The sequence below is a fragment of the Asparagus officinalis genome, chromosome 3 (genome assembly GCF_001876935.1).
Source record: "Asparagus officinalis chromosome 3, Aspof.V1, whole genome shotgun sequence".
Classification (NCBI taxonomy): domain Eukaryota; kingdom Viridiplantae; phylum Streptophyta; class Magnoliopsida; order Asparagales; family Asparagaceae; genus Asparagus; species Asparagus officinalis.
In genome coordinates, this window is record NC_033796.1 from 77,575,457 (window position 1) to 77,587,904 (window position 12,448).

At 36.4% G+C, this 12,448-nt stretch overlaps 1 protein-coding gene across 2 annotated transcripts; it reads left to right on the plus strand.

The window, feature by feature from the left end:
* Positions 288-10,860, plus strand: LOC109834359. 2 transcript variants are annotated; one of them, XM_020402367.1, is made up of 5 exons: positions 288-722; positions 793-1,463; positions 3,575-4,005; positions 4,694-5,416; positions 10,598-10,860. In XM_020402367.1, exons 1-4 carry the CDS (start codon positions 712-714, stop codon positions 5,390-5,392), a joined length of 1,812 nt encoding a protein of 603 aa, XP_020257956.1. In that variant the 5' UTR covers positions 288-711; the 3' UTR covers positions 5,393-5,416; positions 10,598-10,860. The 2 variants fall into 2 exon arrangements, with proteins under 2 accessions (XP_020257956.1, XP_020257955.1); XM_020402366.1 differs by having other exon boundaries at positions 288-705; positions 776-1,463; positions 10,598-10,859.

Genomic DNA, 12,448 nt, shown 5'->3' on the forward strand with positions numbered 1-12,448 from the left:
AATTCACCAATTACATATTCCCATTCATTGAACCTCATGAATAATATTTATTATATAATTTATATTAAAAATTATTTTTAATTGTGAGACCAACTGCTATTCACTGATATAATCAAGTATGGAATCTTCGCAATTAAAAAATGGAGAGAATCCTGCCCCTGCTAGTTAAGTAAAACACTGAATTCCACTTCGATATCTCCGTACACGTGCGGTGCACCTGATCGTTAGGTCGTGGGCTTTTAACTCTTCCCAGTTGGAGATAATGAGGAAACGGTCATCCTGTATTTTCAAAAAACAACAAAACAAATCCTAAAAATTCACAGTCCATTTGATTGCCGTTTATATACGTTTGTCCACTTTCGGTCTCAAATTTTCTCCCCCCTCCCAATTTTAGAGAGACGGATAGAGAGAGAGAGAGAGAGAGAAGAGGAGAAAGGGAGGATCTTGGGAGCTCTATTGGATCTTTTCTTGATTCTTTCAGGTCGCAGTTTCTTTCCTTTATCTCTACTTTCATTCCAGTTTCCAGCCAAGCAATATCTATTAGAGTTGAAAAGATCACTTTTTGATTGATGGATTCTTCCTATTGATCCTAAACCTCAATTGGGTCTTAGGGTTTTGAAGTTCTAATAGCAAAATATTTGATTGATTTTGGATTCATGGGCTATTCTCTTTGATGTAAGAAATTGCGTTTTTTTTCAAGTTGAGATTTCAATGGAGACAAGGTTCAATCAGAAGAGAGCGGAATCAGACAGCTGCCCTTTTTTTTCAAGTTGAGATTTCAATGGAGACAAGGTTCAATCAGAAGAGAGCGGAATCAGACAGCTGCCCTTTTCGAAAATTTATTAGAAGGCATATATCAAAGGATGATGCATATAGTTCAAAAGAAAGCTCTTTAGAGGCATCAGTGGCATCTGCAAGTGGAAACAATGGAGATCATTCAATGATTCAGGAAGAATTTGTGAGTGATGAGAGTGCTTTGTTGAGCTTGCATCCATGGATTTTTAAGAAGGAAAGCTATCAAGAAGGAACGAATAATGGTGTTGAGAAAAGTAGAGGCTCTCTTAGGAGCAGGAGGTTTCGAAGATTTTCGGTTAAGCCAGTTACATTTACGGGCAACTACATGAAACCTTTTGCTGAACAAGTTGAAATGGATGAGTATTGTATTGATTCCCCTCCCAATTCACCCACACCAATTTTGAGACCATTTGTTGTAACTGATGAGAGAAAAATAATTAGCAAGTCCAGTTTCGACTATTTCAGCATGCGGCATGAAAATCCATTGTTGAAGGAGGACGATTTACATAAGGAAGCAGATATGATTAATTCGGTTGCAAAGAGAGCTGTGACAGGGGCTCCTCTTTTACCAAACTCGGGAAAGATGAAGAGAAAGAGTAGCGAGTTGCAGGATGGAAGTGTCGAGGCTTCTAATTCAGTGAACCCTTGCAAAATTTTGCAGTTGGAAGGTAACATTGAAACCTCATGTTCGACTTTCATTTATTATGTTTTAATGAATCATCTGACTATTGTTATACTAGTAGCTTATGTTAAAGAAGATAATTTAGTTGGTGATTTAGCATGAGTGGTAAGAAAGGCATTGTGGATTTATAAAATATTATCCATCAGGCAAGTTAATGATATGAAGTTCAGATGTATTGGAATTGCCAAGTACATAGCAATGTTTAGTCTTTACCTCCTGTGACATTTATCTTCTAACGCTATTAGGCGAAGGCTTCAAATCTTTTGTTTATACTTAACACCTATACATTACATTAGGCCTAATGCATGAGGCAATGCATTCGGTATTGAGTCATCATTACAGAGAGAAATTTGTCACCTAACTAGTTAAGAAAGACAACCTCTCTTGGTTTCATTACGCTTCAAATACACTGTCCTTTCTGATGGCATAATAGCTTATGTATGCTTAAAATATACCATCCTCCCATGTCATATTTCTACATTACAGCTGAGAACTTTGCTATCAGTAGTTGATTTTCTGGCACTTTTTATAACCCCTCTATAATTACCTACTTTTTCTTAATGCTTGTATTTATAATGTATAAAGCATTTTGTTAAGCAACTATGCATTGGTTGTTCTGCATGGGGAGGAAAATATCACCGGTTGTTCTGCATGGGGAGGGAAATATCATTGCTTGCATAACTTGAGAAGCCATACAGATAGAAATCTATTTGGCTGTTAACACCAGTTCGTATACTAGAATCCCATTTTCACTTAACACTTTTCCTTGGTATGAACATGGTGATTTTGTTTTTAATTGGTTGTTGGTTCACAATTTCAGCACCAGAAATTGAATTTCTGTTATAAGTGTTGTGATAAACTTTGACAGTTCATGTGGTATTTTGAGATGTACCTTGATAATAGAATTATTATATATACCATTTATTGATTTTTATGTGTCGTCCTTACTGGGACCACACAAATCTTCTCTTTCGTTCCAATTTTATCAGATGTCTCCGGGGAGATTAGAACTATTATAAACCATGAGTTATTAGGGAGTAAAATGATGTAGGGAATGGAAATGGTTCTTATACGTTCAGTTAGTGCTAGAATATCAGTCTAAGACCAAGGCCTACCTTAATTTTCATCATAATTTGAATTAGGTGGTGTTTTATACATACAGTAGTAGAGTGAGTTTTCCTATGTGCGTACAAAAAAAAAAGATTTCTAGACCAGTAACATTAACAATACTCGTAAAATTTTCAGTTGTAAATTTTTTTTATATATTTTGGATCAAAATTAGTTTTGCTAGATATGATATTGGTTGAGGTGGGGCGAAAGTATCAAGTAATAACATTAATTAGCAAATATTTGAATTAGTAGGCATTTAAATTACATGACTAGACCGAATAAAGATGGGATACTACGAATGAAGAATGAAATAACTAAAAAAATTGAAAAAAGGAAGAACAGGGTTGCTTTGACTGTATCACCAGTTGTTACCTTGTTCTATTATTACATATCTGAGTCACTATACAGGAGTTAATGACTATTTTACTTTGGAGAAATTGCGAATACGTACAGTGGTCTTGAAAATAAAACCTCTCTATATTTTGGGTCCTAAGCCCAAGCTGGTTATTGATACATGCACATAAAAAGATCTTGCAACATCATATCCTATAACTTCTGAGTTATTATCCATGAAATCCCTAAAATAATGAGGTTTTATTATCTTCATTATCTACTAATCTGTATTACTGATTCTCACTTGTTACAGTGTTAAGTCTGCATTTTGTGTCTATATACATGAAACATAATGTTTCTCAAGTTAGCTTGCAGTTATCCTTGAAATGTCTAGAGCTAGAGGAGTTCTAGGATCTATTTATTGGTGCAGCCACTTCACACTCTATGACGATACCCATAATTTCTGAATCTTTTTACAGGTAGTCTACTGGTAATACAATTTATTGGCTGCTCTCTCCTTGTGTCCCGTTGTCATATAGAACCTCGATTTTAAATATTCGTTTTCATCCATATCTGAGGGTTGTTTTCTTTCTACAATAATGGTTTAATTTACTTCTAGGCTTCTATCTAACTCTCCTAGTAACTTTCTGCCAGTTTCACAAGAGAGAGTGCTTCCCTTTTGTATTGGAATCAGTATCGGCATGATCTTTGCCCTACTTTTTAAGGGGACAGAAGTGGATAAGTTAAACAAATCATTGAAGCAAACTGAAGATTTAGTTCAAGATTTGCAGGAGGAGTTGGAAATGAAAGATTCACTCTCTTTGAAGGAACTAACTTATGGAATACACGAAAATCGAAAACTTAAACATTGGAACTCCAAAAGCAAAGAACCTATCGAATTATGTCAAGAAGAGAATTTGACACATTCTGCTTCTCAAGATGAATGTGAATGCCCAAACTTGAATAGAACTGAAGAAAATGCTGAATCACTAAGAAAAATCGAGGCAGAGCTTGAAGCTGAACTCGAGAGGTTGGAGGAGAACATGAATGCTTGCAGTCTGGAGCAAAGGATAGCTGACCTCGAGGTATCCCTTTTCGTTAGAATATTTTATTTTTAGTACTAAATGTAAATGGTTGTTCTTATAAAACTGCAAATTTCTTTGCATGTTTTGTTTAAACTTGAACCTTATTTCATTGGAATGAACCTTATTAATGTAGATTAATGTCAGGCCAGTAATAAGGTCATTTCGTGTGAAGGTAAGAGCATAAAATTAAAAAGAAAACGTTTTAGTGGCTCTGCAGCATTTGAAGCTCAATAGTTCTTGTCTCAGAAGATTATTGAGTTCATGATCACATATATACTAGCAGATAATGTTCCTTTTTACAAAGAAACCAATATACTGGTGTCGTTTGAGCAGAAAATAGGAAACATTTTTCATTCCTGTAAGTATTCTGCTGATAATCTTGGCTGTGGCAGGGTTAGGCATGTTTGAGGTATTTCAATCTCCTTTTCAACAACTTAAAATTTAAAAAATTTCATATATTTTTTTAATGTAGAAAGAAATAAGTAATAAAATGAAAGTTCAACTAGAAAATATTGATAGTGGTCAGTCCGAAATTCTATGCTTTATTTCAGTTTTAGTGCTTAATTTAATTTCCAGTGAATGTTTGTGATATTGCTTTTCCAATAACATTTTTATAACAAAATTTTCGTGTATAACACCACTTATGTTGTATTTCTGTGATACTTAAGAAAAAAATATATGGTTGTAGCTTGATTCGGACATCATAGCAGATGTGGTTCATGGGGAACTAAGAGCAGACAATATTACTAGAGAAATTTTAGAGAACCAAGCCAATTCGAGCTGCAACACAAGCTCAGCCTCCACAGCTCAAACCTACAACGCTAACTACTCCGTCTCACCCAAAGAACTCAGTCTCCGTCTTCATCAAATGATCCAGAGCAGGCTCGAGGAAAGGATCATAGAGCTCGAGAAAGAACTCCTAAGAAGCCAGAGACAGCTTCAAGGCATGGAAACTGAGAGGGTAAGCCCCCAAAGAACATTGTCAAACAGTGGTACAGGATTTTCTTCAACCCATAAGAGCCCACGAGCTATGCAATCTAATAGTGCTCTAGTTCATCCATTCTGCTTGAACTTATCGGGAGATGCACTTAATGCCTATGATGAAGCTTACGCAGAGTTCATGCAGATGAGTGAGAAAAAGGAGAGCCCACCATCATCTATAAATAAAGGTGAATGGATTGATGGGTATAATTCGATCTCATCAGGTAGAAGTTTGCCATGGGAGAGCAACTTTTGGAGTCTAGGATCTGAGGAAGAAGATGATGAAAGTGATTGCTTTACTGATGAAGAAGGGAAGATGTTGATCCAGCAACTTGTGGAGAAGACAAAGCAAGGTTCTCCTGCTCTGATAAATGCTCGGAAGATGTTTCTTTTAATGGACGAATAAATCGATAGGCAATAAGTTTTTACTTTAGGGGGTGTTTGGTTACATTTCTATAAATTGTAGGAAATGTTTTCCATCAAAAATTTGATTTTCTTGTATTTCTTAAAAAAATTATAGGAAAAGTTTTGAGAAGTCAAAAAGTACAAATTTTCTTGTTTTTTGTATTTCTTAAAAAAATTATAGGAAAAGTTTTGAGAAGTCAAAAAGTACAAATTTTCTTGTTTTTTGAAGTTTGCTTGTTTGGTTCAAAGTTTTGAGAAGTCAAAAAGTACAAATTTTCTTGTTTTTTGAAGTTTGCTTGTTTGGTTCAAAACAATAAAATGTGCTATACACTTTATAGAAATAGCAACTTTTCTTTTTCTTTTGTTCGGTTACATATGTCAAATTTATAGAAAATTGTTAACTACCATATTTATTATTTTAGTAATGGCTAGTTTAATGTCTAGTTCCTAACAATATAGAGCTAAACAAGCTTGATTGAGCCATGAAACCAAAATAATAGCCAAAACAACCCGACAACAAGCAAAAATATCAATCACATAGCCAACAATAGAGAGCTAAACAAGCTCGAATCAGCATAATAATCACAAAACAGCATCCATCGTTCGACAACAAGCCCAAATGAGCACAAAATATCCAACAATAGAGAGCTAAACTAGCTCGAATCTGCATATTAACTGAAAAAACAGCTTTAGGAGCTCGACTACAAGCCCAAGTACTCACCAAATTCCCAACAATAAAGAGCTAAACAAGCTCGCGACTACAAGCCCAAGTACTCACCAAATTCCCAACAATAAAGAGCTAAACAAGCTCGAATCAGCATAACCACCAAACAACAGCCTTCATAGCTCGACAACAAGCCCAAATACTCACCAAATTCCCAACAAAATAGAGCTAAACAAGCTCGAATCAGCATAACCACTAAAAAACAGCCTTCATATCTCGACAACAAGCCCAAATGAGCACAAAATACCCGAGAATAGAGAGCTAAACAAGCTCGAATCAGCATAGCAACTGAAAAAGCAGCCTCCAAAGCATGACAACAAGCCCAAATGACCATAAAATACCCAAGAATAGAGAGCTAAACAACAAGAATCAGCATAGAAACTGAAAATAGCCTCCATAACTTGACAACAAGCCGAAATACTCACCAAATTCCCAACAATAAAGAGCTAAACAAGCTCGAATCAGCAAACCACCAAAAAAACAGCCTTCGTAGCTCGACAACAAGCACAAATACTCACCAAATTCCCAACAAAATAGAGCTAAACAAGCTCGAATCAGCATAGAAACTGAAAAAACAGCCTTCGTAGATCGACAACAATCCCAAATGACCACAAAATACCCAAGAATAGAGAACTGAACAAGGTCGAAACAGCAAACAAACTGAAAAAACAGCCTTCATAGCTCGACAACAAGCCCAAATGACCACAAAATACCCAAGAATAGAGAGCACAACAAGCTCGAATCAGCATAGAAACTGAAAAAACAGACTTCGCAGCTCGACAACAAGCTCAAATACTCACCAAATACCCAACAATAGAGAGCTAAACAAGCTCGAATCAGCATAACCACCAAAAAAACAGTCTTCATATCTCGACAACAATCCCAAATGACCATAAAATACCCAATAATAGAGAGCTAAACAAGCTCGAACCAGAAATGAAACTGAAAAACAACATAATAACTGATAAACAGCCCAACAGCTCAACAAGGAGCACAATAAGCCACCGAAAACCCAAAAACAGAGAGCTAAACAAGCTCGTAACAGAATCTGTAACCCAAAGTCAGCCCCAACAGAGCTAAACAAGCTGATGGCCTCACCAAAGAATCTGCAATCCATTAACTCAGAGAATAGTAACCAAAAAACATGAAAGTGCTCAACAACAAAGAAAACTCATTAGGGCTCAGGATAAAATATATTTATCATAAAAGATTACCTCGCCTATCAATTTATGGTGAAAAGTAGGCTGCTATTTTGAGGGATTGCCTCACCCAAGAATTGAGATATCAATAGGGATGCATTTCACACAAAATTACCTCGCCTAAACAATACACAATAAATATAGGCTGCATTCTCAGTTTATTATTATCATCATTGCCCATCCAAAAAAAAGGAATGAAGAGAGGTCATACCATGCTTGATTACCAAAATATGCCATCCATCATTACCAATCAAACCGAGCATTTTATAACCATTAGCTGCTACTAAGCCCAAATGACCACAAAATACCCAACAATAGAGAGCTAAACAAGCTCGAATCAGCATAGAAACTGAAAAAACAGCCTTCATAGCTCGACAATAAGCCCAAATAACCACAAAATACCCAAGAATAGAGAGCTAAACAAAACATTGAAGTAAACTAAAGAATGGCTGTAAACAGTAGTCAAACTCTTACCTTGAATGTGTACTGAGTTTATCATTTTGAGAATGAAAGGTGGCAATAATAAGGAACAGCGAAGTGCAAACTTAAAGAACTGTAAAGTAAACTAAACATTGCCCATGCAATTTGATCCCTAAGGTCCTTCCATTCATTTCTTGCATCACGCTCCTCTCTTTGTGTCCTAGCTTGAGTGAAGTCAACTACATTTGTATCATCTTCGTTTGTCATGTCATCATTCTCCTCATCAATTAGTACATTCTCATTCAAGATGTCATCTTGTGGATCTTCAATTGCAATGAAATTATGTAATATAGTACATGCTAAGACGATGTCCACTTGTGTGGGGAATGGATAATTAGGCTTCGCCGAAAGAATTTTGAACCGATTCTTCAATGTGCCAAAGGTTGATTCAATTTTGGACCGTAAAGAAAAGTGTCTTAAATTGAACAACTCCCTACTATTTCTGGGTGTCCTACCAATTTGTTCCTTTAAGTGATAACGTACACCACGGTACGGAGAGATGAAGCCGGGCATGGTAGTGTATCCAGCATCACAAAGATAATATTTTCCTACATTACAAAAAGAAAATTTGTGATCAATTAGACCCTATTATTTAGCTGACTATTTATTAAAGGAGGTGGAAGAATACCATCATATACTCTCAATTCGTAAGGTTGTGGTCTAGACAATGCGTCTTGCAAAATCCTAAAGTCATTCGCCGCACCTTCCCACCCAGCTAGGACATATGAGAAAAGTTTATTTGGAGTGCACGCAGCTAAAACATTTTACGTTACACCTTTACGCCCTCTAAACCGTGCAACTAGATTAGAGGGTAACATTGCGTCAATATGTGTTCCATCTATCATACCAATGCAATCCTATCAAAACTCGACAATAAATGAAATTATTAGTACCTCATATCATTGAATTATGCAAATCACAAACTCAAACAATTTATTTCTCTCTTACCTTGAAGTACGGAAAATAGTTTGGATTGTTGGCAATCTCCGGTGGAATCTCATTAGGAGCTTGCTTCATGTATCGATCGCGAAGACCATTCATAGCCTGTAGGATCTTATTAAAGTACCTACTAACCGTTTCACCCGATCTTATGAATTCAGTCCTTATTACTCTGTTTTTGGTTTTATGACCTACTATGCAAAGAAACATAGCGAGTTGTTCTTCAACTTGAAGGTGTTTTATGTCATTTAGAAAACCATGATTGCGCATTACATCCGCAAGTTTGAAAAAAGCTTTAGGCCTCATTCTAATATAAGACCTACAACTATCACTATATCCTTCAAAGACGCGCTTGAAGTGAGCATTTCTACAATAAATTCTCCTCATCTTATCCTCTCTTGGGGCATAACAAATGGATTTGCGCCTAGCACGAATTCTCAATAAACAAGCTATTATTGTAACCACGGTAGATATAGTGGTATTAGCACACATCCTCTTTATTTGTTCTTCATCTACACCATCCATCTACATTCGTTACAAAGCAAAAATAGTTTAAGATGTTTATGCAACAATAAACAACGAAAGAAAAATTGCGCAACTAACTTATCAACAAATCTCTTTTATACACCCAACATTTTGAACTATAATCATGATTGACATGATACAAACGTCGTACATTGAAAAATTGAAAAATAGCAATTTTTTTTGTTTGAGATGTGAACATGGTAAAGAGGGGAAACCCTCAAAAGATATCTTCAATCTTACAATCTTAAAGCAAGTTTACATGCGTGCCACTGCAGTTCTTTTCATCACATTTGTTGTTTATTCATTTATCCCAACTATTGCTTCTTATTTACATACCTATAAAACCCCATACTCTGTGAAATTACAAGCCCCTGTCAAATTCACAACTAAAGTGCTATTGCTTAAGTGCTATATCAAGGCCCGATCTTGTCATCAAACAAGATAAAGATTGCAAAAATGTAATAGAGGGTAATTTCTATCAAAGAAAAACCTACTGAATGTAAAAAAAACTTAAAGGTTTAGATTTAATTTTTATCATGCAAAGCTTTTAACTAGTTGTTGCAAACGCAGATGACAAAATACATAACAGATGACAAAGCACTATCTGCTTTGGTACTCAGCTCAAATAACAAAGAAAATAACAAATTATCTGTTTTCAACTGATAAATATGTTCCCCAAAATCAAATTCATCAACGTCCCAACAATTATTGAGTATTGAGTCATGATTCTAAAAGCCTTGAGATCAGTAATTACGAAAATAAAATGAACAGAAACCCTAACGATAATTTTTGTCAACAGACCAACTACAAATAGATCAAAACAAAAAAAATTTGAGCCAAAAGAAGAGATTTTTACCGTGGGAACCTTGAGATCAGAAACCCTAGCGCAAGATTTGGGAACGAGAATGAACCCTAGCGCAAGATCTGGGAACCAAAAACCCTAGATCTGAGGCGATCGAAGAGGGGGAATCGAGATGTAATTGGAAATGGCGCGAAGGACCAGCAGCTCGCTGGATTTGGGACGGGAACCAGGGCGAGATTTTCCGTCGACGCAGCAGCTCGAGAAATGTCCAGCGAGTGGGGAAATGGGTACGGGAAGCGAATATATGAATTTAATAAAGGAAGTGTCAGATTTCATGGCAATTTCCTCTCATTTTGAGAGGAAATACATTTCTACAAAATTGGGGTGTTTTTGACAGTTTTAAGAAAACATTTCTGTAAAATTTTTGGGAGCCAAACACACTTTATAGAAATACACAGAAAATTTTTATTTATGAAATTGCCACTGTCAGAGTTTTTGAGAAATGTTTTCTATAAAAACAGCCAACCAAACACCCCCTTATCTTAAAAGATCTTGTGGAAAAGACAAAGCAAGGTTATGCTGCTCTGATAAATGTTCAGAAGATGTTTCTTCTAATGGACGAATAAATCAATAGGCGATAAGGTTTTACATATCCTAGTTTAGGAGAGAGTTCTAATGTGTGAGTTCATTATTATCACTACAGAGAAGCATCTTTGACTGCATTTCTCACACGGTGGCTTTAATATCATGTTACAATTGAAATATAATTCTTTAAGGTTATGTGGAATTTAGTTCTGTAAGATCTTTACTAAGAATGTATACAAAAACAAATAAAAAAGCATGGTGATTGTATTATTGAATTTATTTTATTTATCTATTTTCCATCCATGGGAGGAATGTACCGCTGCTATTCCGCGACTGCATCTGTTATTGAGGGTAAAGGTGTTTGCGCCTGATAGGGCATGTTCAGCGTGGCTAGCGTGGTAAATGCTATAGTTTTGGGTATGATGGTGATGGGCCTGCCGCTGTGACAAAATTTTGGCTTATGAAATAACAGTGTTACGAATACTGTTAAAAGGTATTGGTTGATATCTTTGGTCGTGGGGAAAGAATCCCTATCAAACTTGCTTCAATAGCAATCACTATAGTTGTACCCTGGAAATTACCAAAACCAATAAGAGTAGCCACATGATAAATAACTGACTGACTCATCTGTAGTTGATCCAGATCCGAGGCAAAAGGCAGTCCCGACCTAGATCTTGCTTGATGTCTGACTCCGACTCAAAAGACGTTCTCCTCTCGGACCAAACACAAGGCGTCTTGAATAGTGGAACGGCCTAACAAGCGTCATCAAAAGTCATTTTGCACAGTCTACGCCTGCACTTCGCTGTCCAGTCGTCATCAAGCAATTAATGTCACATCAATCATTATGACATTTCGAGCCAAAGTTCCTCAAACGAGCTATTACTCCAACAATCCTATCACCGTGCAAAGGCAACTTGGCCAATCAGTAGCTGCCACCTATAAAGTAAGGTATGTACTAATGCTGCACACATCCGGTTGCAATTACTATTGCTCCTGTGAGCCCTCTATAAATAATGATGATTTCCACCAAACCAAGGTATGCAATTTTACACATAAAACTCAACAGGAATATACTCTATTTTTCTTTTTAAATTAACTAGAAATAGTTACTGACTTGAGCGTCACTGACTTGAGCGTCGGAGGGCACGCTAGAGGAAACAACATACGATGCCTCTAACCTCTGTTATCTGTGTAGCGATGACCATCGCAAAATAGGAGATCAACCATCAAAGGTGATTAAATGACCCAAAAATTTAGTTTAACCCTCCTAAATCACGTATCAACTTTGCGACTTAAACAGTTTGATGTCCACCGTAGTTCCTCTTCTTCTCCTTTTGAAGGAATGATTAATCTCTGATTTTCGGACCTCGGATCTAGAAACTGCCACCATCGCTCAGTGCTATGAAAGCAAAATAGTTCTGCCAAAAACTAAATGGAGAACAAAGCTAACTAAATACTAGGGTTGTCATAAAATGTAAAATATTTCGGAGAATGCCTCCACAAAATGTAATTAAACTATAAAAACCTTTCTGTAAGTAAGAAATACTTGCATGGTGTACTACCCTGCATGCAGCGATCTTCATTGAATCAGCAAATAAGCCCAAAGCCCTTGGTATCCTTCTCACGAGTAAAACCAAGGCATGAGCTCTCGCTGCTCGAACTTCATTAACTCAGCAAAGAAGATCAAGATTTTGGTTTCGTTCTCATGAGTAAAATCAAGACACGAAGCTCTTACCGCACTTCATCGACTAGGCAAAGAAGACCAAAGACCTTGGTATCACTGTCACGAGTAAAACCAAGGCA